The 27,053-nt window shown below is 38.5% G+C and overlaps 1 protein-coding gene and 1 pseudogene across 1 annotated transcript in view; one reads left to right on the top strand and one right to left on the bottom strand.

Moving 5' to 3' along the window:
• Positions 1 to 27,053, bottom strand: part of ARHGAP29 (Rho GTPase activating protein 29) — a 56,987-nt gene that overhangs the window by 17,720 nt on the left and 12,214 nt on the right. The window contains exons 3-12 of the mRNA XM_058659313.1: positions 19,856 to 19,990; positions 10,085 to 10,181; positions 9,602 to 9,674; positions 7,578 to 7,626; positions 6,974 to 7,111; positions 6,428 to 6,492; positions 5,941 to 6,051; positions 5,763 to 5,843; positions 5,400 to 5,588; positions 4,186 to 4,323 (exon numbers count right to left, since the gene is read on the bottom strand). Coding sequence (XP_058515296.1) covers positions 4,186 to 4,323; positions 5,400 to 5,588; positions 5,763 to 5,843; positions 5,941 to 6,051; positions 6,428 to 6,492; positions 6,974 to 7,111; positions 7,578 to 7,626; positions 9,602 to 9,674; positions 10,085 to 10,181; positions 19,856 to 19,990 — 1,076 coding nt within the window. The remainder of the gene's footprint in view (positions 1 to 4,185; positions 4,324 to 5,399; positions 5,589 to 5,762; positions 5,844 to 5,940; positions 6,052 to 6,427; positions 6,493 to 6,973; positions 7,112 to 7,577; positions 7,627 to 9,601; positions 9,675 to 10,084; positions 10,182 to 19,855; positions 19,991 to 27,053) is intronic.
• Positions 23,082 to 23,169, top strand: LOC118758615 (U2 spliceosomal RNA; annotated as a pseudogene).

Raw genomic sequence — 27,053 nt, forward strand, 5'->3', positions numbered from 1 at the left:
ACAGAGCATAGATTGCAAACTATCAATTTCAGGAATGAAAAGTGGGATACTACAACAGCCTAAGAAAAAGATTAGAGACCCAAAAACTCTATACATATAAATTCGAAAGCTAAGATGAAAAACAACCAGTTCTAGGAAAGCCACAAACTATCAAAATGCACCCAGAAAAAAAGAAGTCAAACACGCTGTCAAAAAAAAAAAATTCCAAAAAAAAAAAAAAAAAAAAACCCCAAAAAACTGTAAGCCCAGACTATTTCAGCAGGGCACGCTACCAAACATTTTAAAAATCTACCAAACATTTAAAAAATGACATAAATTTGATACAAACTGTTCCAGAAAGCACAACAGATAGAAACACTTCCCAACAAACATTTTATGAAGCTAGAATTACCCTAATACTAATACAAAAGAATAGTATTAGAAAAAAAGACAAACCAGTTTCTTTAAAAGAAAAAGAAAAAAATACTCAATAAGAGATTAATAAACTGAACCCTATAATATATGAAAGGAAAACTCTGTTTCAATCCAGAGGGTTTTAAAGCTGGATACTCAAACATCAATGTACTCCATCATAGAGAGAGCTCAAAACATGAATTATCTGATCACATCAAATGATGCGGGAAAATATTTGATACAACATTCAATCATAGGAAAACTCAGCAAACTAGCTGATTTACCTAATAGGTGTCATTTTCAAAGAATTAATGACAAAAAAAAAAAAAAAGATAATGCTTTTCCCTTAAGCTGGAAAATAAGAAAGCGTGTCTTCTCTCCACATTCCCATCCAACAATGCTCTGGAATCTCAGAACTAGTGCAGTAAGAATAATAAAAGGAACACAGATGGGAAAGATGGCAAACTGTCCCTATTTGCAGGTAACATTACTTTCTGTACAGAACACTTCAAGAAACCTACAGAAGTACCTAAAACAAATAGCTGAACTTAGGACATGTCAAAATACAAGATCATGCAAAACTTAATTCTGTTTTAAAATATTGACTGAACTGAAATTTAAAATTTAATCCATCCCTATACACAGAAATATATATACAAGGTATGTGTATAGACATGTAAACAGATCATTCAAAAATGATCTTAAATAGGTATAAATCTAACAAAATTTGAAAAACATGCTGAAAATTGCAAAACGCTGGTATTTAAAAAAAAATCAAAGACCTAAATAAATAGATATATAAGTCTGTGCTCAGGGACTGTGTAACTGCATTTAGTTAAAATCCTGCAGATATAGTCAATTTTCCACAATCTGATGAAGATTCAACATAGTTTTACCAAAATGTTCACAAGAGGTTTTTTTTTTTTTGTAGATATAAACTGATTTTAACATTTTCATGTAAAGTTAGAAGATCTTAAATATTCCTTAAGTATAAAAGGAAGTTGGCAGTTTTACAACACTTGATTTCAAGGCTTATTTTATAGCAAAAGAATAAAGATAGTGGGGTTTTGGCAAAAGTATAGACAGGAGTATCAACAGAAGAAAACAATCCAGAAACAGACCCATAGAATTCTGGTCAGTTGACCTGGACAACGCTGCAAAAGCAATTCAATGGGAAGGGCACAGTGTTTCCCCTCTCTCTAGGTTAGGCAATCCTTAGAGGTGGCCCCATGCAAGGCTGGGATCATGTCTTTCATATGTAAACCAAGTCCTAAGTGTACCGCTCCTAACTAGCTCCCACAAGCCAGGACACCTGTGGACAGAATCACCCCACGGCCTGCCAAGCCCACCACAGTGTTTCAGACTAGCCAATCCTAAACTGTTACTTGCCTGCCTGGCATTCTCTGAGGAAACCCAATCAGGGCTTCGAATTCAGCTTTCTTCTCACCCCCACTTCTGCCTGCTAAACTTGACATTCCCCTTGTGGTCTTGTGCAGTATGATGCTTCCTACTTTCTGGAGATACAAAAGTAATAAATTCTTTTAATGTTACTGACTCTGTGTTGCTGCTTCAGTTACCTTCATAAATTAAAATTTTGATTACAACTTAAATTCACTTACTCATTTATTTGATTTTATTTGAAAGGCAGAGAGACAAGACAGGTGAGGTGGGAGAAATCTGTTGGTTCACTCCCCAGATGCCTACAACAGCTGGTACTGGGCTGGGCTAAAGCCAGGAGCAGACCTCAACAAAGGCCTACCAAGTAGATGGCAGGCACCCACGTATCTGAGTCATCAACTCCCGCCTCCGAAGGTGTGCATGAGCAGGAAGCTAGGTGCTAAGTGGAATAGCCAGGACCTAATGAGGCACACTGACAAGGAATATGGATTTCTCAGTGGTGACTTAATCGCTGTGCCAAACGCCCATCCACTGTGGGTACAATTTTAACAGAAAACCCATGGGCTAAAAATGAGTCTTGACTTGTACGTTATACAAAAATTAACATAAAATGGATCACATAACTATATGTAAAACTATAAAACTTTTAGTAGAAAACACAGGAGAAATCCTTGCAACCTGAGCTTAGATGAACTACTCATAGATCAACAACAAGTACATAAAGCAAAAAGGTGCTGATAGGCTGGGTTGTATAAGAAATTAGGATCTTTTGCTATCTGATAGATGCTGATAAAAGAAAAAAAAAGAGAAGCTTTAGATGGGGGAAAATATAGGTAAGCTTAATAGTAAGAAAAAAAAATTCAAAAAAGGAGAAAAAAAGAAAAGCCAGAACACAGATGGTAAATAAGCCCTTGAAGAGATGCTCAACCCATTAGTCATTTTGGAACACATGATACCACCAACACACCTATTAAAACAGACACAGTTCAAACAACAAACATAAAGCAACTGGAATTCCATACACTGCTGGGGAGAATAAAAAATACTACAAACACTTTAGAAACCTCTGTCATTTGTTTCTTAATAAAAACATACTCCTAGCATCCCCAACACTGATCCCACTCCCTGATAATTCCCCTAGAATTATAAAAACTTGACTTTAACAAAAGCTGTAAACAAATACTCCTGTAGCTCTAGTGATAATCGGAGCAAAATGTAAGCACCACAAACATCCACATGGTGAACAGATAGACACTGTGGGACTGTCACAGGACGGAATGCTGCTCAACAATGAGAAAACCAACTCGTGATGCCCGGGTGTGTAACAACGAAGGAGCTCCAAGGCGTTGGGCTGTGTAAGAGAAGCTGGTCCCAGAGGCCACAAACAGTAAGATTCCATTTATATGACATTCTGGAAAAGACCAAACTAGGAAGATGGACAATACAGCAGTACTTGCCAGGGGTCAGAGCTGAGGCGAGAGTCTACTGCTAATGGGCAGAGGCAGAAATTTTTCTGAGGTGACAGAACTGTTCCCAGTTGTGATTATGACTGTGTCTATACAAAGTCATGCAGATGTTTGGCTCTCTGAGAATGTACACTAAAGAGTTACGAAGAGGTAAGGGGAAACATGTAGATATATAGGATACTCTCTCATCAAGTAAGTACTTTGGTTCAATTTTCTTACTTTATTTCAATTTTTTATTTTTTAAAATAGATCTTCAAGTACCAAAAGACGTTTCAGGCATCAAATCATTTTTTTGCAACCAAGCTAAGAAGACGAAGGCAACCCAGAGGCAACTTCCAACTCTTAGACTCCAGCTCTAACCAAACTAACAAAATTGAGGGGGTCACAGGGCCATGGGGTTGGTGGGTAATAGGTAAGAGCTAACAGGTTAAAAGTAGTTCAAGGGCTAATGTTGTACCATAGTACGTTAAACTGCTCCCTGTAGTGCAAGATCCATATGGCCACCAGTTCAAGTTCCAGCTGCTGTACTTCCTATCCAGCTCCTTGTTAATGTGCATGAGAAAGCAGCAGAGAAAGGCCCAAATACGTGGGCCCGGCAACCATATGGGAGACCTGGAAGAAGTTTCTGCATCCTGGTTTCAGCATAGTCCAGCCCTGGCTGTTGCTGTCATTTGGGGAGTGAACCAGTAGATGAAAGATCTCTCTCTCCTTCTCTTTTTAAATCTGTCTTTTGAATAAATAAAATCTTAAAAAGGAGCCCAAATTATATCAATTAGTACAAATGGAAAGACAGTTTCCAAATAAACTTTTTTCATTCATCTCAAAATTTTAATCCCCTAAGCGTCATGACTTATCAAGCAGCCTTCTCTTTGGTAGGCATAGACTTTTGTTTTCCTATTGAATTCAAAATAGTGAAGAAGTTACTTACAGCTTTAAGTGTAAGATCACACTGGAAAACAAGAGTCCGAAGTTGGGCTAGAATTTCTCTTTTGGTATTTTCCAGATCATTTCTTCTTTCTTCAACATTTGTTACACAAACTTTGTAGAGTTCATTTGCTTCTTCTACCTTCAGGGAACATCACAAAAATATAATACTAAACCGAATTTATTATTTTAAAACAAATGCTTAAGGGAATAAAGCTAAATTTAAATAACGTAAAATCCATTATTCATGAAAAGTTTCAAATATTCTGTCTATTTTTAAATAAAATATTTGCAGAAAAAGAAAGAGTAATCTGTTTTGGTCAGTGATACAAAGGCACTACACTCTTACTACTTAAATACAACTTACAAGCACTATATTGGTTATCTGTAAAATAAATGTTCACTGCTGTTTAAATGTATATTGGTTGCCTATAAGACAAAGGTTCACTTCCATTTCAAAGTATTTTCTATTTGTAGCTATCATTTCCCACTCAATCTTAAAGAATTTAGTTAGCAAATCATTGTTCACAAACAAAACTTCAATCTATCCTTGCTAGCCGATACTGTAAACAGCACACGCAACACACCATGTTTTCCTATAAAGTGAATTTATTTCTTGAACACGCAAGTAAAAAAAAAATTCCTGTACACTGGGACCATCACTGTGGTACAGCAAATAAAGCTGCTGCCTAAGATGCTGGCCACCCATGTGGGCACTGGTTCAAATCTTGGCTACTCCACTTTCAATCCAGCTCTCTGCTAATGCACTGAGAAACCAGCAGAAGATGGCTTACCCTCATGCCTCCACATTCACATGGGAGACCCAAAGGAAGCTTTAGGCTCCTGATTTTGGCTTGGTTCAGCTCTGGCCATTGCAGCCATTTGGGGAATAAACCAATGGATGGAAGATCTCTAACTGTGCTTGTCAAATACAAATAAATCTTAAGAGTACATTAAAGCACTGCCTTCTCTAAGATACTTCTTTCACAGATGAAACCCCCAAATTCCAAAGTCTCAGCAAAGTGGTTCTCAAAGCACAGGAGTTTGCTGGAAATCCAATATGGCTGCTTCTGGTTCTTGTCCTTATTACTGAATCAGGAACTCTGAAGGCAGGACCTGCAATCTGTCCCAGGTACCTTGACATATACTGAAGCTTCAGAGCCAAACCCTTAGCTGATCAGTGTTAACTCAAGCTGTAAATAACAAAAGAATCATTACTTTCTGAAGAGCCTCCTCTTCCAATCTCCGCTTCTTTTCCAGTTGTTTGTTGAGGTTTTTTGCTGATCCGCCACTTGAACACAGATGCTCCTCTTCTGCACGAAACATGGAAGACTTCGCTTTTTCATATTCATCTTGGCGTTGCATGCATAACAATTTTGCCTTTTTAAGAGCAGTCTCTGTTTCAAACTACAGAGGGAAGAGTATTAAACAGAATGTGAAAAAACCCTACGATAAAGTTGCTTTAGCATGTTCAATAACATAGTATTCTAGGAAACTACAAAGAAAGATGGCCTATTGGTTACACATTACACATTTTACATATTCACAAACAGGTACTTCAAACGCCACCATAATACTAACCATTTTGTTCTGTTCCTGTTTCCAAAGTTCTTTTATCTCTTTTCTTTGTTTTTCCATTTCATTTTTCCTTCCAAGTAGAGGCTATAAAAGGTATTTTCAAAAAAGAAAGAAAAAAAGCTATATTTCAAGGGTATTACTATTAGAAAAATATGTGATTTGCATATACACAAACTTTTACCTGCACAAATTTGTTGGCCTGGAGAGCTGCAATCGTTTGTTGTAAAAGGTGACAGCTCTCTACGTCATTAAGGAGAGCATTGGTGAACAGAGACTGCAGCGGCATAAACTCCTAGAATTTAACAAAGAAAAATCAAATGACACAAGATTCCCAGCCCCACCACAAGTAATCTTCAAAATGAGAAACTTCAGGTTTAGATCCCTCCTCCCTGAAAAACGACTAGTCATAAACAAGACGATACAAGAAAAATACTGAAGAAAGTTAACTGTGATTCGTTATAATACTAGGGAGTTAAACCAGCTTCAAGACAATATTTGCATAAAATATTGTATAAAATAAAGAACAACTAACTTTTAAAGAACCAATGAAAAGATGAGAATTTTAAATTCTTTCGTATATTAGCTGAGATTTCTGATTCTGCAAGACACTATTAATAGCTTGCCTATGCAGTGTTAGTTGGAACCCTAGAAGCTCACACAACATTTACCTGTAGTCCAATGTTAGTTCTAGTTGCCTCTGTCAACTTTACAATATTTCTAGTGGATTCCAATTCTGGAAAGGTTGAAGAAGAAAACAGAAGGTAAAATTGACAGACTTCTTGCTTTACAGTCTATAAAATTATCTATGATTTCCCAATTAAAATGTGATTACAAATACTAGTGCTCATATGGATTCTTAATGATGAGTGCCGAACAGAGTTAACTGGGAAAAACTTTGAAAATACAGTTTATGAGACCTCACCACTCTGAGGATGGAAGCTAGGCCTATCTATTTGCTAAAACTATTCCGGGGGTTCTGATTAATATTCCCCATCAAAAACAAGTACTGTAGGAGAAAGTACACAGGCTTTGGGAAGATGCTATTTTCTAGCGTACAAGTCTTTTTTTAAAAAATAAGAACAGAAATGGATTATTTTACTCATTACAAGGAAACAGCTACTAATCTGGAATATTAGCTGCAGTCTATATAAAATGGAGTCTTAATTTAGATATTTCATTCCAAAATCAACTAAATGTTCCAAAGGTCCACTCACCCAGGCTGAGCTTTTTTTCAACCCATGAAACTATGTTCTTGATGTATTTGGACCATGTCTTAGCATATGACAAAGCCAGTTCTATAGAGTCAGTGTTCTTTAACAGCACATTGTCTAGTTCTAGAGGAGACAAACTTCCTGAAAATAAAAATATCAAGGTAAACACATGTTAAATATAATCACATATTAACTAGACAAAGAGGTATTCAGAACCTAAGATGTTCTACAATAATTATGGTTTAATATAAAATACAGTTGACAAATTTAGAAGTAAAGGGTCGCAGTTTGAACAGAAAATAGCTTCAAACTGAAATAGCTTGTATATGTATTCTACTAATCCTCTAGCTACATGCTTTGTACTTGGAGCTCTAGCTACATGCTTGGTCAGTCTATACCATCATATCAGTGCAGCTATCATCACATTATCTACCCTACTCTAACAGACTTGTCCCCTTAGTTTTTATAGGTAAAATCTTACACATCATGCCGCAATGAAATGAATATACTAGATTACTATGAGCAAGGAGAGTTTACGTAATCTACATTTATTCAAGGCAATGGCAGAATGTGCAGTAGAAGAAAGGAGTGCCTTGAGTGTAATTACCTTTTTCATTGGATGAGTCCACTGATTCCACAGAAACATTTTCAAAAGACTTACAGCATGGAAGAAAACAAATCTAAGATTAGACAACAAATCTATGCCTCAGAAACGTATACCAGTTTACTACTCTGAAGTAATTCCCACTGAAGCATTTCAAGAATTTAAAATGCAAAGGGTCGGAGCAGTCTATTTAAATTCCATAACACTTTGTAAGTTACATAGCTTTTTACAAGAGCACTGCAAGGGCCAAGAATGAAAAACCTCATTGTTTACTAATAACATTTGTTACCCTTGGTAAGTCCATTCAAAACTTTAAAATTTTGCAAATCCCAACATTATTAATCCAGAAGTTACAAAGGTAAACTAACAGATTAATATTTAAATAGAAGATATAGTCTGTATTTTCTATCCATTTTTTGCCATTATATTAAATGACAAGTACATCCCTTAAAGTCTTCTAGACAGCCCAGCACAGAACTTTTTGTAGTAACGAATTTTGTTTTGTATCTGTACTCTCCAATAGTTATTAGCTAGACATATTTGAACACTTAAAAGTGCCAATAATGAATTGGTAAGGATTTTTAATTTTAACCAGTTATTAGTTTATTTACATGTAAATAAACTGCATGTGGCTAGTAGCTAACTTACTGGATAGCGCTGGACCTCTAAAAACTGTGAGATCTTAAATAAAACAAATTGGATCTATTTAGCTAGGTAATATCGGACATGCAGAAACTCAGTAGCAAGGAACTGAGAGATCCAGGTCTCAAGTACAGCTCTGCTACTCACTATAGAGTATGGAGTTCCATGTTTAAGTGTGCCCCACTGCAAGAAGGGTAAGAACACAAGTTCATGAAGCTGTTTAGGGATCAGCATCATGTGAGCTTAGCACAGTACACAATTCATAGTATCGTTAAAATGCAGCTGTTATTTTTAACATTTTTTCATCAAAGTAATTTACTTGGTAGTATTATGTCACTGTGACCTTATAAAAATTTGAATCTCTAGGTCACCCTAAAAACTTTGAAAAAGGAAAACCAGGAGTGTAACAAAGGAAAAACTAGTTCCTATTAAGAATCAGTATGGGTGCACAGTGGAGGCCCAGAGCCTTGCCTGCTCTTCGGGGGCAGTCGGAATAGTTTCAAAAGGAAAACGTAGAAAGAATCATGCATAGCAAGAATAATTCTCTTAAAACTCATCATTTTCTTTCATTTATCAAGTAATGGCTTTAGAAACAGTTACAGACGTTTGTGTTATTGTATTTACAACACAGATCTTATTCACATTTTGCATATTTTAAGAAAGTTACTATTCTGATATAAAAGAAATAATTTGGTACATTTCCAAATATGTTTTGCAATAATTTTTGGATCTGATCATCTTTAACGGGAAAGATCAGCATTTTATTCTTGATGCAGACTGTTGAAACAGTTTGTATTTAGTGCAGAAAAAAAATTAGTCAACTGAAAGTTGTTGCTGTTATAAATCTTTACAGCAATATTCTCCATGCAGTCCTCCTACTCTATTATTATTCCAAAGCAATCTGTCTGACCACTGAAAATCAGAACCCCAGTTCTTTGACATCCTTACAGGGATGCTCTCACAGAGGTTGTTAAAAAGCATCTTACGGTAAACTAATATAAACTGGGATGTATGGAAAGACACATGCATTCCTTACTTCTTAGAGTAGTTTTCTAAGATCCTTGGCAATATCAGGAAGGAAAAACAACTAACAGTTACTAAAATTCTGACATATGACATATATCTATTATATAAGCTGTTATAAAATTATCAGATATGTTCTCATAATGTGATAGTCTCATGTAAAAATATAACAAAACTATTGCTCCACAAACTGGCCATACATCAGCACATTTAAAACAAACTGGTCTGTTTTTCCTGCTATGATCCGATCATTTTGAAATTTGAAAGTTATCAAAGAGAAATGATGAGTTTCAGATGAGGAAATAGCTCAAAGTTTAAGTTTAGAATACTAAAGGCTTTGTTTTCTTACCACCTTAGCCTACCTTGCTTTCCCGGGAAACAGGCAGTCGCAAGAAGGAATTGTTGCCTATATCTCCCATGAGGAAGTTTGTAAAGCTATCCAGGGAGGTTAACAAAAGAAAAAGATATTTTAAAAAAAGTCAAGTTATCGCAATTATTTGGCACAGGCTTCAATCGGTGTGCCATCCAGAATAAATTTTTAAAGGAGTCTTAAAAATAAAATCCTTAAAAAAAAAAAAAAAAAAGAAAGAAAAGAAAATCCTAGGAGTCAAGTCACATAAGCTACATAGTTGCTTGATAAGCTCCGTAGCTGCTTCGGAGCAGCTTCTCCAGAGCTACAGGCACCTCCAGTAGAGCAATAAGGCAACAGTGTGCGGCTTTCTCAAGGCCGAGATAACACTTCACACTGATTGGTACTTTCTTTCCCACGTCCCTCACTGAAGTATGTGACATAGCCTCACCAGGACACCCAGCCCTCAACATTTAATCGACAATCCTCTACTTACATATTCCCAAAGGTAAATGCCAGAGTTTCAATGGAAGAAAACACTTCTCGGAAGAGCTCGTTTTTGTTTTCTTCATTAACTTCTGTGAAGTTCACAGCTGTAAGGAAATATTACTGACAGTAAGTGAGGGGGAAATATTTTAAATAAGATCTATACAAAATAATTTTTAAAGCATTCACTGTGACTTCAAGAAGTATTACAAAACTGATAAACTGGGAAGTTTAATATTCAAAATGGGCATGATGCTCAAGTTCTTTACCAAGGAAATTAATACAGAATCAGTCTGCAAAAGAGCCGATGGCATTTCAACCTGCTTACTTCATGTATTACGGGATGCGACAAATGTACAAAGTGGTTCAATGTAAACCAACTGATTTTGACTCCCAGACTCCATATTATGCCAGATTTCTCTCATTCAGTGTGCTTCTCTGTGATTATCTCTTGATTATTGTTTTCTCACATGTTTAAAAGCAGCTAAACACATTATAGCTAACTGAACATCAAGCATATTTTTTCTATCAATTACCAATAATGAAGTACCAAGAATACTTCAAAACCTGAGGAAAAACAGGAATCAAAGCATGGGTTTATTTTGACGCAAAAAAATAGTTAAATGCAAGTTTTTTCATAAAACACATTTTCTATATCATAAAAGAAGTTGGCTAGGATTACGGGCAGACCAGGCTAAAGATCTGGAGCATCTTCCTGGGCCAATGCACAGGCAAGGGCAAGAGCAGAGGCTGGGTTCTGGCCAGGTAGGGTATCCTGGAGGGCCTCCTGAGGTTGGGCCACTGTACCCACTGCAGGGGAAGTCCACTGAGACGGCTTTGGTGTTGGCAAGCAGCCTGCTTTTAATCTCACGATGGCCTCAGAAATGCCAGGGTCTCCAATCTCAGGGTCCGGAATCCCTGAGTGTGTGATCTGGTCTTGGTGCACATATTGCATGATTAGACCACCTATGTTGCTAACTCCTATGCAAGGAAGCCAACATCATCTCAGAGTAATGATGAAGAAGCTACAGACACAGCCATTGGCCCTGAGTGACAGGTGAGCCCTATGCTCCCTCATCAGGAAGTAACTACAGAAGATGTCATGAATCCATACCCTGAACAACCTACACATGAAGGGTCAAAAATCTCTGAAGGGGGAAAGAAATGAGACAGATAGGTAGGTAGCCTAGGGTTGGAGCTGGAGGCCACATTCCCCTTGCTCTTTGTCAATCCCATCCTCCTATCCACCAATCAATGGGTCTCTTCCCCAGGATTTACTTCCCCTCACTGGGACGAGGGGAGTTACCATGAAATCACTCGCCTCCCCAATCACAGGGAGGCAGGCCAGCCAGAGGGGGATGGAAGGCCGAAACATTTCCCTTTTCCCACTTTTCTCCTCCTGGCCCACTCCACCCCCAAACAGGCCCTATGTGCACTTGTGATTTCCTTCACCTTTTCAACTTAAAAACATTTTAAAAGATAAAAGTTTTCCTGTGCCACAAGGTTTTTTTTTTTTGCAAAATAATAAACCCATATTTTAAATTCTATTTTCCACAAACTTTTTAAAATATGTACATTTTATGTATCACAAAGCCTACAATAAAGCAAATCATATAAAACACCCAATGCTTTAGGAATTCCAAATTTCTATTTACAGTCTTAATTCTTATCACACGTTTTGGGGTCTGAAATCCACGTCAATAGACATATGGCTACTTAATGTTTACAGTAGGAACTTTCCAACAGGAAATACAACTAAAAGAGTGTTCCTAACTTTTGTATGCACTCTTGTTGAAGGCCAAACACAATTTTCCAGGGCAAAGTCTAAAGGTGGAATTGCCTTTTTAAATGTAACTCATGCTGCTTAGAGTTCAGGGAGCAACCAGTATCCTTGCCAAAAACAGGAAGGCAGAGAAACCACACCGTGAGGAAGCACTCCAAGGGCAGAGCTGCCTTTAGTCTTGACTGCACATTACAATTACCTGGGGACTCTTACAAAGTCTGAGCTCCACCACCAAAGAAGCAAATTTTACATGTCTCTAGAGAAGCACGGACATTTTTTTTAAAGTTCTCCCACATGATGCTAACATACAAACAGGACTGGAGATAAAGAATTCATAGGTAGAGATGAATTCAAATTCAAACTCAGAAATCCCATGAATTCACACGGAAAGTTTTACATGCGTGACCTTTTATAGATGTGGGGCAAGGGCAACACCAAGGTCTGCTTCCTTCTTTCCTTCTCTCTTTCTCCCTCTTATGTATTTCAAAGGCACAGCTACAGAGAAGACTAGGATCTTCCATACTCTAATTCACTTGTTACATGGTTGCAGTAGTCAGGGCTGGGCCAGGCTGAAGCTAGGAGGCAGGGACTCCTTCCAGGTTTCCTACGAGGGTGGCAAGAACTAGGGCCATCTTCCACTGCATACCCACATGCATTAGTGGGGAGCTGGATGGGAAGCAGAGCAGCCGGCGCTTGAATCCCCACTTCAACGTGGGATGCTGGTGTTGCAAGCAATGACTTATAGCTGCTGTGTCACAATGTGGGACCTTTGTGTATTATCTTTCATCAGATTCTTTTTGACACAAACAAGGAGAAAAATTTAACAGCTACTGCAGATAATTTTAAGAATGTTCTTGGACTCTGCTCTGGCCAAGATATTTAAACAACTAAAAGAGATCCACAGAAAACACAAGAAATGCTAGTTTTCAAGGCACTGGATATCATGCAATAATGTCCCCTGACAGCCAACAAAGAAACTATCATAAACTGCAACTGCCCCAGTTGACTGTGGTTTTCTAAGCAGCAGACATTAAGGATACATGCGGTCATTTTGTAGTTATGAAGGAACCAACGTGCTAAGAGCACATGACAATTCTTTACACTTACACACTGAGGCAACAATTCAGAAACACATGAAGTAAAAACTGCCTGACCTGCCAACAGACACATTCACAGTTACAGCCAGAGGTCTCAGTACTTTCCCCCAATTCCTAAGAGAATACACCTTAGGAAAATAAGGACTGGTATAAATGAACAGTACTATCAGCCACCTTCATAAGACACTGATGGAACATTTTACCTAACAACAGCAGAACATGTCTTCTTACAAAATGCACACTGAATATTCACCATGATATGAGACATAGCATGGGCCAGACCAAAAAAAATCCCAATGAGTTTAACAATTCAAATCAGGTAAAGCTCATTCTGTGGCTACATGGAATTTCATCAGAAATCTGTAGCAGAAAGATTTATGGAAAATCCCTAAATATTTGGAACCGAAGTTAATATTTAAATAACTCATGTATTAACGAAGAAAAAGGAAAAACAAACTATTTTGAATAGAATGAAAATGAAAATGCAACGTACAGAACGGGTGAAGGAGAAAGAAGGGTGCAGGTGGGAAGAACTACCAAGCACAGCATCATCGTGACAAGGAAGATGGCATCACAGGAGCTGACACTGGCAAGAACTGATCCAAATGTACTTACATTTAAACAAGCTAGTATATTTTAGCTATAATTCAACAAAGCTCTTTTTCAAATTTTGTGAAAAAGAAAACATTCAATGGTACTTTGACATCACACCATCAAAATGTGAAATCTGTTTATACTTCCTAAACTCAACCTGCTACATTTTAAAGAAAATATACTTCATAACATGACCAAAAATTATAATTCTTTCCTTTAAATATTTGTCTTCACAGCTCTTAAACATGACTACATTAAAACATAATAAATTCAATAATTGTTAGTAAAAATTCGACCACATGAACCATCTTCTTTTCTTGTCTTCTTCATCCTCCTTGAATGAGGCTACAATCATCTAACGAAAATTCTTGCATCCACTTGAAAAAGTCATATTTGCATTCTCTCTCCTTTTATTGCTTCCGAATGTTTGAAACAGTCTTTGGTTCCTTGCCAATACTAAATCTTCCCATTCTCTCTAATATTTCTTTATTCCAATACCACCATATTATTCCTCCCTTAAAACTTCACTACTTCTCTGGACATTTTGCCTTATTCCACTCAAATCTTTCTACATGAAAAAAAAAAGTCCATTTTACTTTATTTCTTTTTAAAGCTACCCTCCAATTTTTCTCGCCATTTCTTCAGTGCTGAGTTTCTACATGCCACAGTCTGTGTTATCTCCCAAGTTAACAATGAATTCAGTGATGGGGCTTTTCTGATTATTACAGACTGGAAAACTATAAAAGACCAGACAGTAAATACACAAGGCTTTTTCAAGCCGTGTGGTCCACTGCAGCCACTCAGCTCTAGCTCTGAAGGAGTCATCTATAATACACAAATAAGAGTGGCTGTGTTCCGAAAAACAGGCACAGGCCAGAAAAGGCCCCCCAGCCGTAATACCTGCTATTCCCTGGTTTGGAGGATTGGTTCTGAAACCAGTCAGCCTAGATTTAATCTTAGCTCTGTTTCTCACTTCATTGCATAACTTAAACCCTCTGTGCCCAGGCTTCTTCACTTGTAAAGTAGCAATGATTACTTGATACGAAGTTGTTATGAAGACTAAATGAACTTAGCACAGGGATCATTTAATAGAAAATGATCAGCAAATATTAACTGCTATTTTAACACACTATCACTGAACAAGAGAGTCAACAATAACCTACTTCCTGTGAAATCTGGAGGTCTAGGACAGCAGTTTGCCCTCGTGATGCTATCTGAGACATCTAGAGTGCTGTGTTCTACTCCAGATTCCTGCGACTGCAGACCCTAGCAGGCAACAGTGATGGCACAAATAAATAATCAGGCTCCTATCACCTGTACAGAAGACCTCGACTGAGTTCCCAGCTCTCCTCCCCACTCTCAGTCACCGCCATTATGAGGAGTGCACCAGCCACTGGGAGTGTTCTCTCTCTTCCTTTTGGCTTGTTAGGTAAACAAGCCAAAAACCTGAAGATCTTTCTTCAAAGTCTTCATCCTAGTTGACCTTTCTGCAACTTTCTACCACCTCCTATGCTGGAGTATTGCACAAACCTTTCTCCATACCCTGTTATCTTATCTGTAAAACAGCAGCAGACAGAGCAGCAGTACTGACCTCAGGTAGCTACTGTGAAGGTCACACGTGACATTACCTGTCAGCAGTGGAACAGGCTCTGCTGCACAAGCAGCAGGTCCTCAAAAACATCGGCTGTAATTACTACAAATATTAACCGCTTCTCTCAACTTCCAGGTATTCTCTCTTAGAAGGAAGGTGCTATAATAAGTGAAAGTATTAACACTTCAGCATTTCAGGCCTGAGTTCAAACCTGAGTTCAAAACTTCCTGGATTCCTCTGGCTAAAACATTTAACTTCAATTTCTTGCACAAAATAGCACTAAGAAGAACAACTGAGAAAACAGAATAAGGAGCTATCCCAACCAGATATTAAGATGTCTATAACTACAATAAAAGTGGTGTGGTGCTGACACATGATAAAACATATCAATGAGACAGGGTAAGACATAGTATGCTTGAGCACTTAATGTATTCATAATAAAAGTGGTATTTCAATCAGTGGAGAAAAAATGGTTTACTGAATAAATGAACTAGATACCTAGATCCATCAGATGCATCAAATACATACTTAATAAATGATATCAGGAAAACAGAAGAAAAAGTAATGGACAATTCTAACTCTCAGAGCACAGAAAACTTTCCTAATACTGACCTGCTACAGACAGCTAAAAAAGGGGGAAAAGACTGATAAATTTAAAGGCAAAAATGAAATATCTAAGAAGACCAAAACCAAGTAGAAACATTTGTAATGAAAAGCAAAGATCTGAGTCAAACTTTAAAGAATTTCTACACATCAATCCTTAGAAAAGACCCAGAGAGAAACAGATAAAAGGCTAAGATTCACACTAAAAGCTAAACAAGTGGCTCTAAAGTAAATGGAAAGATAGTTGACTGCACTCAAAGCGAACAGAATGCATATCCCATCCACAGCGAGCAGCCAGCTGCAGTCACCAGATTCAATCCCAAGGCTAGGCAACCAGCTGTGGGCAAAGGCGTGGGCGCTCAGCTTCTTCAGCCTCGCCGCCAGAAGGGCCAACCTCCACGAAGGGTGTCTGCTAACACCAAAAATTATAAATGCACATGCTCCCCGACCCAGCAAGCCCATTTATGAGCCTACCTGGCTGTTTACTGATCAGTTATAGGAAAAAAGCAAAAAACAACTCTGCAAACAATCTAAAGGCTAAACTACAACACCTCAATATAATGACTTACAGCTTTAAAACAGATAATAAGGAAACTCTTTTTGCTCCAGAAATGAGCAAGGGGCACAATGCCACCATTTATGTAACAAGGTTAAAAAAGAGAACTTCAAGAATACTGTGGAAGGATGGAATGAAAAGATAACGAAGATTTCCCATGAACTTTCTGAAATAGTGCTGTATGTGTACGTGCCTCAGAATTAAAGGTTCATTTTTACACAAAATAATTTTGAGATTCATGCATATGAATTTCCTCATATATGCGTAACATATCTTCAGGAAGAAACACAAGAAAGCAGTAACAGTTGCTGCTTTTCAAGGGAAAAGAATAGCTGGCCACAGGTCAGAGGTAGGAAAGAAACTTCGCTTCATTTCGAAGTGTATGAAATGCAGATTAAAACAATTAAGTTTGCAAAACAAAGAAAGTATGAGGTTCTATGACCTTGGAAGTGCAGGTAAGGCTTATTGTTCTAATTTGCCAATTTCTGTAATTAAGGTAAAATATAGATCCTGGAAAACCTAAATAAAGTTATTTTCATTCATATTATAAAGAAGACTGATTGAAATAACCCAAGTAATGAAAACACAAATATTAAGTACATAATAAATGAATGAGCTCTGAAGATGTCTTTATCTGCTTCAAAAATAGACTATCTCTCTTACCATATTGCAAATATTTTGTCAGACTGCACTTCCTGTTTGGAAACAGGAGGAGACGCAGGAAATACAAATCAACACTTGAAGGAACGGGAAAAAGCTAAAGTTATTAAAAGATAAATTCCACTTTTTAAAAATTTAAAAATTAGAACAGTTAAAGATTCCCATTTTGCATTTCTTATAAATAGGAAGTAGACAGACTTCCTGCATTCAAATCTGTGGTGACACCAAGATCATACGCCTGATTCTAAAGTATTTTCTCTCTGTGTGTTTATGAATGCATACATAGTTGAGCCGTTTGCTAAATCTCAAAAATGTGTTTCAGAGATAAGACAACCCAAGCAAGCCAGCTGCTCAGGTCGGTGTTGTTTGAGTGTCATCAGAAGGTTGATTAAATCATCTCTTTATTCCTGACATATTTCTGATCCTACCATACAACAGTTCTTCTTTAAGCTTGCTTCTCTTTAAACAAAAATGGAAGATTATATGTGGTTCTCTTTGTACAGACTAAAATACGCCAAGCACTTACTGGTACAGACTTTTTATTTTATTTTTAAAAATCTATTAATTTCTACCGATAAAAATTTTTACAGAGAAAGGAGACAGAAAGATCTTCCATGTGCTGGTTTACTTCCCAAGTGGTCCCAATGGCTGGAGCTGAGCCAATCCAAAGCCACAAGCCAAGGGCTTTTTCGGGTCTCCCACCCAGGTGCAGGGTCCCAAGGCTTTGGGGCCATCCTCTACTGCTTTCCCAGGCCAAAAGCAGGGAGCTGGATGGGAAGTAGAACCACTGGTACATGAACCAGCACCCACTGGGATCCCAGCGCTTACAACGGAAGGATTACCTCATTGAGCCATTGTGCCTGGTTCCATACAGACCTTTAAACTTAACACCCACCTTGCTTCCTTTTCCAGGTTTTAAAAATTAAATGATCAATGAATGCAAGCTCTGACTGGAGTTTCTTTGTTCAGAGCTCACTGGATATTTTAAATCTGAGGTATCAGTGGTAGTATTAGAGGGCTTCAAAAATAACAACAGGTGGAGAGGGAAAAGTTTTATTTAAAAGCAAATAAACTCACCCCAAAGAAAACACCATTTTAAGGTTTTTAGTCTACAGAGTCCCCTGAAATGGAGCCCTTTTCCCAACAACGGAGCCATCTATTTTCCTATTTCCTAATCTCAAGTATAGAGGCAGTCAGCCTGGGAGTACTACTCCAAAGACTACTCCACCTCAATGACAGAGGCTCTGCAGGGCAGCCCAGAAGCCACTCTCTCCAGGCGGATTGTGGAATGCGGACACCAGCCACACACAGGCACCCTCCTTCCCCAGGACATCCTGCGGCACACAATAGCTACTGACAACAATTGAACCAGGTCGCTATTTCCAAGCATGGAAATTTTACTATCTATAGACACAAGTCTCCCTATCTAAGTAAAGTGAAGTGGCACTTGTAAACAATCTATTTAAAAACAAATTTGGTTACTAAGCACATTCGAAAAATTCCTAACAGAAGCTATCCATAAAATCATTTATTACTTTTTCAGCTTAAAAATACAGGAGAAAAAAAAAAAAGGAAACCACACCAACAGGAAGAATCTGTGTCAAAAAGAAGTTGGGCTCAGAGTTTCCTCAGCATGTGGACTCTATTTCACTAGCAAGATTTTTTTCTTCCTGTCTCATCCCTTGAAACTTGCACTTTGCCATCTCCAAATATCAGCCCTCACGTTCTTCAAGTCAAAAGTCTTTGTACCCAAAATCCCAGCTCAACCTCCAGCCCAGGCAATGCCAACTCAGCTGAGACAGGTAGTCCCTCTCCCCAAAGCAGCCTTTCCTCTCCTCAGGGCTTCGGTGCAAACCACTTATCTGGGAACAGATCAAGGGACTGCGGGGCTTCTTCTGTCTGACTCCAGGTCACCAGAAAGGTTATACTACTTTAATCCATGTCACATATCAATGGCATTTAACAGTGATAAACACTTCTTAAAATACCACCTTTCCTAAGATCACTTCCCTCCTGGCTACACACTTTTCTGCTCCTCCACTTGGCCTCTCTTCCAGGGATCTCACAGCAGACGTCTGCTTCCTCTGCACACTCTGAGTTAAGTGTCATCCTCTCCCATCACCATCTGCACATGAACAATCCTAATCTCACAGCTTCAACTCCAAACTTCCTGTGACCTCTCACATCCAACCTATTTTATGTTTTGTTAAACCGACATCCATCCACTGAACCACATTCTACTCCTATCAGACCCCAGCTTGCACCTTCAATCTTCATTAAGTCCACTTTATATCTACACAAAAACACTAACTGGTCTTCTTTACCTCTTCTCAAATACTCCTCTATTCTCAACTCTTCTTACACATTTCAATCAGGAATAATCCCAACAATTTTGAGTGATGAATGATTTTATAAGAGGACAGGATCCCAATTCTCAATGCAAAGTTTTAATACATATATACCAGACACATAAAACAGCTTTACTTTTCATATTTTAAAGATCCCAATTGAAGCCTTCTTGCTATTTGGTTACTTCTTTCACATGGACTTGCTACAAGTGACCACAGTCCAACACCGTATGTCCTCCTCACATGGTCGAGAACTTCAGTTTATTCACATAATGAACATGACCTCACTCATAAAGCTCAACGTTCTGACGTCAGTTCTTTTAGTATTTTTAAATGTCTGCTGTCAAATAAAGTTTTAGCTTCTAAAACCTAAAGAGTGTTAGGTGTGACTTAATGCGGACATGCAACTTCAAAATATACGTAACTCCTTACTGACAGACAACATACAAATTAGCAGGAGAGGAGCGGCTGTGTAGCCATCACAGACCTCATTGCACCCTCAGATTCTTTCTGCCCATGACGACCCACTTGTGACTTAATCTTCCTTACCTTTCACTTTTGCAGTAAGCACCTCTGCAGCATTCTGAAGGTCAACTGAATTTAGGTTCTGATGTTTATTCATCACAGACTTTAAAACACGGAGAAGCTCATCCAGGCGTATTTGAATGACTTCTTTAAAACAGTCTTAAAAAGGAAAAATAAAGACTTTTTCAACATGGTGTATCCAAATCGGAAATTCAAAATAAAAAGATTATTTAAAGTGCATTTCAAGATGCAGCAGTAGCACCATATTTTGTATACTACATGTTTACTTCTTCTACTTTACTATGCAATTATATACAATTTATACAGCCTTCAGAAAGATCTTCAGTCATTCTAATTCCCAGGGAGTTCAAAGGCTCTCTCAGTTATGGTCACCCTAGTAATAAATCTTCAGTTATTTTCTCAGCCTAAAAGATCTCCAGATTTCCACCAAGGCAACCCACATGCAGCTAATTTTCTGTTTTTAAAAATATTTATTTATTTGAAAATCAGAGAGGGAGAAGGAAAGACAGAATTCTGGTTCACTCCCCAGATGGCTACAACCACCAGAACCAGCGAGCTGGGAGCTTCTTCCAGGTCTCCAACATGCATATCAGGGCCCATGCACGTGGGCTATCTTCCACTGCCTTCCCAAGCCATTAGCAGGGAGCCAGATTGGAAGTGGAATAGCTATGACACGAACCAGGGCCCACCTGGGATGCCAGAATTGAAGGCAATTGCTTTATGCCACAGCACTCCCACCCCACAATTCCACACTGGAATTGATTATTTGCACTAAATAATCACTAGTTATTGGAATCAATAACCCACGGACATAAACAAAAGAGCCATTATGTTATCTTGTGTTTTAAAAATTGGGGTGATATATGATAAAACACAGATTTTCAACAAAAATTTGTGTTGCAGAAAAACTGAATTAACTGCCAATGATGAAAATCTGAAGGATCAATGACACAGGCTGCAGTTTTTGCCCTTACTAGGCCCACATCCCTCGCTGTCCACAGCACCTGGGACACAGCAGTGTTGCCCTCCCTAAATATTCTTTCTTTTCTAGTACCCACGTGTGTAACTATCCCATTATTCATGCACTGACACCAGCCTTGAGGTCAAGAGGGGAAGACAGAGTTTTACATTCCCTGTGAAGAAGATGTTCGTGTAATTTATTAGCCAAATCAAAATACCTGAGCGAGTCAAAAGGGGGTGGGGGGAGTGCTACCTGTAATCAGGCCAGCACAATAAACATATTCCTAGATCACTATCCCATGCAAATATGCAGGAAACATGCAAGTTGAGTCGGGAGCACCTTGTTGTTTCAGGAAGTAAGAAAGAGCTTTTAAAAAAAAGCTACAAAGAAAACAAGTGCGAAGAGGGTATGTGAAAGGTGTACAGGAGCCAAGGGAGGGGTGCCCGCTGGCTGAGACTGGAACAATTTGAGCAGCAAATAATACAGCAGTAATGAGTCCAGACGGATACAAGTGATTTAATAAATAAACAGGAGAAAAAACAAACCTCGTGGGAAAGAATTCTAAATATGTTCTCTGTAGACAGTGTGGCCTCCAGCAGGTGAAGCACACTTATGGGCAGTGACGGCGACTGCCCAGTGAATACAGGCAACTTCCCGGCGGGCAGACTTGACAAGCGCGGCCTAAGACAGCCTGCTCACAGCCAGTCTCCTCAACAGGATGTGGGGAACACCGCACTTCAACCTGCAACCCTCCTGCCAGTACCCCATTCCCTCAGTCTCACGACGAGGAAAACTTCCAATTCCCATCAAGGGCTAAGCTACCGAATCTCTGACTTGCACACCTTAAGGCAGGCGAGATCTCAAAAATGAGGAGCTTGAGGAACTTACAGCTAAGGAGAACCCAGGGAAATATGACAAAGAAATGTGGTGTGACTGAATCCTCCAAGAGAAAGAGGCCATTAGGGAAGATCTATGGAAATGTGAATGATGATGTGCTATTATCACTGGTTCTTAGCAAGCACTGATTCATTCACTGAAACAGATGCACAGTGCTAAACAGGGGACACAGAATAAGACATAGGGGAACTTTAAACTATAGTTTCAGTTCCTTTATAAACTAGAAACTATTACCCCAAATCATCTATTTTTATTGAAACATAACATTTGTACACATTTACAGCACACAATGTAATTTATCAAATGCATATAATGATCAAATCAGGGAAAGTAGCTCCCCCCGTCACAGCCATGCTGTCTGGACTCAAACTGTCCCAAACCATGAACTAAATACAACTCTTCTCTATATCCTAGTTTCAGGTATTTTACTACAGCAAAGGAAATTAGACTAAAACATATAGTCTGTAATCATCAATATAACCCACAAACACAGAAATTCTGAGATCCTCAATAAATATTTAATAGGATCATAAGAATCCCTGCTATAGTTTTGGGTCTCCCTCCCCCCCCTTAAAAATAACAGCAAGGGGCGGCCGCTGTGACTCAACAGGCTAATCCTCCACCTTCAAGTGCCAGCATTCCATATAGGTGCCAGTTAGTGCTCTAGTTGCTCCATTTCCTTACAGTCTGGGAAAGAAGTGGAGAATGGCCCAGAGCTCTGGGACCCTACACCCACATGGGAGACCTAGAAAAGGTTCCTGGCTCCTGGCTTCAGATTGGCTCATATCTAGCCATTATGGCCATTTGGGGAGTGAAGCTGCAGACAGATCTCTCTCTGTCTCTTCTTCTCTTTGTAAATCTTCCTTCCAAATAAAAACAAATACATCTTAAAAGAAAAATAAGGGTAAAACACTATAGTGACTGTCAGCATAAACTGCTCACCAACTCAAAACCCTTTTTTCCTACAAAGAAATTATTACAGACACCAATGTTGTTTCCGAATCAACATGCTGAAAAACAGTAAGTTATTAGTAAATTTCAAAAGTACTTGAGATTACAGTAACAATCATCTCAATTCCTGTAGTTAAACACCCCTTCAAGGCTCATAGCTCAACAAAAATTAACCCCCCAAAGTAAAATGTCAGTCCCAAAGACTCAAATTTCCTACATATGAGGGCAGAAGCAGCAACTTCAAGGAAATCAACATTTCCTGACGATACTTCAGCTAGGACTTCATTAAGCACCAAGGCCTCAACTTTCTTTACAATGTAAGTGGTGGGGATATGAGAAGCGTTCCATTTTAACCAACTGTTCTTCTTTTCTTACACTAGAAAAGATCTACCTCAAATCTTCTTTATGAAGCAAAAGGTCATCGCTTCTCGGCCTTTTGGCTAAGATCAAGTGTAGTATGAAGCAAAAGGTCTCTGAAACCGAAAATGTTACTTATTTTAAAACTTTTAAGAAATTAAAGCAGCTCCTTCACCAACAAACTAAATACTACTCCTTCCCCATATCCCCGCAAAGCTGTAGTACAATGAGTAAAAGACAGTAACTATTTCCTCACCAAAACTAAACAAAGCTGAGTAGCCCTGTGTTAGGGCAGAGGAGAACAGCTGAGGTCAGCCTTCGAGCTGTCCTCTCCCGCAGTCACCACACACAAAACTCCGACCTCAGAACCACCATCACTAAAAGGAAATGGGCAAGAGTACCGGTTCGACAAACCTTCTCTTGTTAGTATGAATGCCAAATCAGGAGACAGCAACTGCTGTGTAATTTCAGTACACATAAATAATTATTAATGACAAGTCTGTAGCTACTCAACCTAGTAACACCATTGAAAACCCACTTGCCTCACATACAATACTTTCATTAACAAATACAGCCTGGCTCTACAATATTTTGGCTAATGAAAAACATTTAAAGTCTCAATTTCATTCTACAGGTAAAATTTCAATAAGTAACTTAGAAGTAAAATAGCAACTATGAATATATTTCACATAATTTATATATCTGACCAATTATAACAGCTAATTTAGGTGATCATATAGCTAAAGATAATTTTTAAGTATGACAGAGGTCACAATGTAAGTGTAATATTAATACCACAAAGGTTTTACAGATGAAAACACAATAAAGTTCAATCAACACCTAAATGCTAGATGCTAGAACGGCAGAACCATTACATCCCATGTTTGTTAGCTTATCAACTATCCTGGAAACATGATAACCTGAATTTTGATGTATTGTTTCACCTATTGGCACCATGTGCTTTTTGCCTCATTCAGCTTATCAAGTGAAAACAGATCAGTTCCACTTTTCAGATTCTCATGCATTCGCACAATACCACAGTGTTTATACTGAAAACACTTCATGGAAACACTTAAGTAAATACATTTAAAAAAAAGCAGTGTTTTCCTTGTTTTTTCTTTTTAGACCTTGACAATAATTTTTAAATTAGTCCTATTAATTCAGTTTCTCCTCTCTAGGCAAAGCAATAAAAACAAGGTGTCCCTCCCAAACACCCCCCCAAAAAAAACAAAACAAAAAAAACCCCACCAAGTTTCAGAACTTATCTCTAGGAACCTTCTATTTCTGCTGTACTAACTTTGAAATTTACAGAATAAAAGTGAAGCCTGGGGAACAGCAGCTTTTTTAATCCAACATCTGATGACTGTAAAAATAGCTGACATCTTTTTTTTTTTTAAATTTCATTTCATTTTATGGCACAGTCTCATAGGCTCTGGGATTCCCTCAACTCCTCCCCTTGCCCTCTCCCCATGGTGGATTCCTCCACCTTGTTGCAGTATTACAGTTCAAATCCAGTCATGATTCCTTCATTGCAAGCATGTACCATGTATACAGTCCAGCATCTTATTGTCTTGATAAATTCAACGGTTTCTTGGGGAGACCATCTCTGGTCTGAAAGTAGAGCTGGCAGAATACCATCCCGGCCCAATGAAAAGCCACAACATAACATCAACAACAATTTACAACACTATGGAGTTAATTGACATGGTATTGAGTGATCAGTATGTTAGAAAATGCAAGTTCTTAACCACATCCTGTGACTACTTCATTGACATTTCAATTTTAGTTTGTACACAACCGGCTGCTATGCACCTTAAAATGGCTATAGGGTACTATTCAATAGCTGACATCTTAATACACTTATTCTAAGAGCTTCACATATTATCGGATCTCAAAAGCCCAAAGATGCAGGGTTGTGGTCAGCAAGGGGTGAGAAAACTTAGTGAAACGCAGTTCACTTTTGGAGGTTCAAATCCAAGGCTGGAGGAGGGGGCATCACTGGCACAGCAGGAAGGCTGATTGTGGGAGCACCAGCATGGGCATGTGGAAGAGCTTAGGCCACCACAGGAAGCTGGAGAGGGGCTGGGGTCCCATAATCCACCCAGCTGCAGGCACACCTCCAAGCATGACCAGGAGGCCTTCCCACAGGCCAGGCCGCTGAAGGGCCCCCCACCGTCCACCTCTGGAAAGGACCTTTGGGGCACAACCAAGCCACAGCACACAGGCGCTCTTACACCCTTTAAACAGAAATATAAACTGAGGCACACAGAAGGTCAGTATCTGGCCCAGGTTACAGACAGCAAGCAAGTAGCAGAATGAGGACTCCACCTGAGTTATTTGAGCTCTAGGATCTGTGTTGCAACCACATGATCAGAGAGTTCTAGCTTAACGGCAGGTGCTCTGACATCTGTGCTCTAAAGGGCGTCACCTTCCAGTTAGCATGCCAATCATGAAATGGTGCTAATTCAGGCAGACCCTTCTGGGCCGGAGCAGAGGAGGACTGAAATCCACCGAGAGCCGGTACAGGTCTAAAAAATGAGCTACCAGTACTTCATACCTCACTCTTCAAAGACTCATCTCTCACATTCTGGGCACCCACCAGAACCTGTAACAGTAGTATTGTCCTTGGTGCGATCCACTGGGAATCACTTTATGGAGGCTTAGTTCCGGAATTAATGTTCCAGAAGTAATTAGCAACTTAATGTTGCTAACACTTCACAAATTTTCTTGCATAAACTGACACTGAAAATTAACACTCATAAAAAAATTATATATCCTCCTATATCCACCCTGGGGAATCAAATTAAGCTATGTGACTGGGTTTCAATTAAGACTTAGCATCCTAAGTCTAACCACAGAACACATTACTTAATGGCATTACACATTTAACTCCTACTATTCAATAAATTTTGCTTTAGAAAGTTAACATACTTCTTTTGACTACAGATCAGTAAAAAAAAAAAAATCAAGAATATGGAATGAGAAGCTACACTAACGAGGTCAGTCATGTCTGCAAAATAACAAGGACATACTCAAACCAGAAAGCACATATTTAAAAATTAGAGAACCAGTTTATCACAAACTGGGCAGAAATTTTAATCTTTCATCCTAGCCTGCTTAAAAAAAAACACAACCAACCAATTAGCCAAAAAAGAAAAAAAAATGCACCATAGTTACACTATTCAGCATTCACTAAATCCCATTTAAAAATATTGTTGTATAATCAAGAACAAACAGCGACAGGAAGCATTAAATTACTTTTCTTTCAAATATATTTAACAGTGGCAATCAATACATGCAAGCACCTACCAGGAGAGAGACATGTTGGTGTTGTTTTTTCTAGCCTAATTTAAAAGCTGCACACTTTCCAAACTCTTAGATTTTTTACTTTTCTTGAAATAATGTTTCAGTTGGGAAGGGAGACGTATGTTGAAAGCAAAGGCTTTGGAATTATTGTATAATTAAGAAGAATATTTATAGATTTATTATTTGGAATTCCACGGGCAACCTGTTATCTGTTATCGTTCAAGGGGCAATTATAAACCTGAACTGGCACTTACACTGGACATATGATTATATTAACCTACAATGTTATAATTAAACACAAACTGCATATGTACAACTGAGTGCCTTCAGCGTTTTCATTTAAGAGGATTGAGCCCTATAATTATTCATAATGCACCTTTAATGACACTGGATAGAGATCTAAAACTTTACATTCCACACCTGCTATTTGTGCAAGACTACAGAGTCACCTCCTCCTAGAAATCAGCAAGAGAAGGGAAATCTGAACTCCAGCAAAGCAAAAACCGCGTGTTTTCAGGTCTCCCGTCTCCCACAGGGAGCTCTCCAAATTTATTTGCCAATAAATAAAAAGAGATAAATTGCATACGTATCTTAACCCTACTGGGGAAACAAAAGACTTGTTTCCTTTTTTTTTTTTTTAAATCTCCCTATTTAGTTCTCCAACTACTACAGCTTCACATTCTTACCTGGGAAATTTTCATCAGTATCATGTTTAACAGAATTATCACC

Source organism: Ochotona princeps, chromosome 2, assembly GCF_030435755.1.
Source record: "Ochotona princeps isolate mOchPri1 chromosome 2, mOchPri1.hap1, whole genome shotgun sequence".
Lineage (NCBI taxonomy): Eukaryota > Metazoa > Chordata > Mammalia > Lagomorpha > Ochotonidae > Ochotona > Ochotona princeps.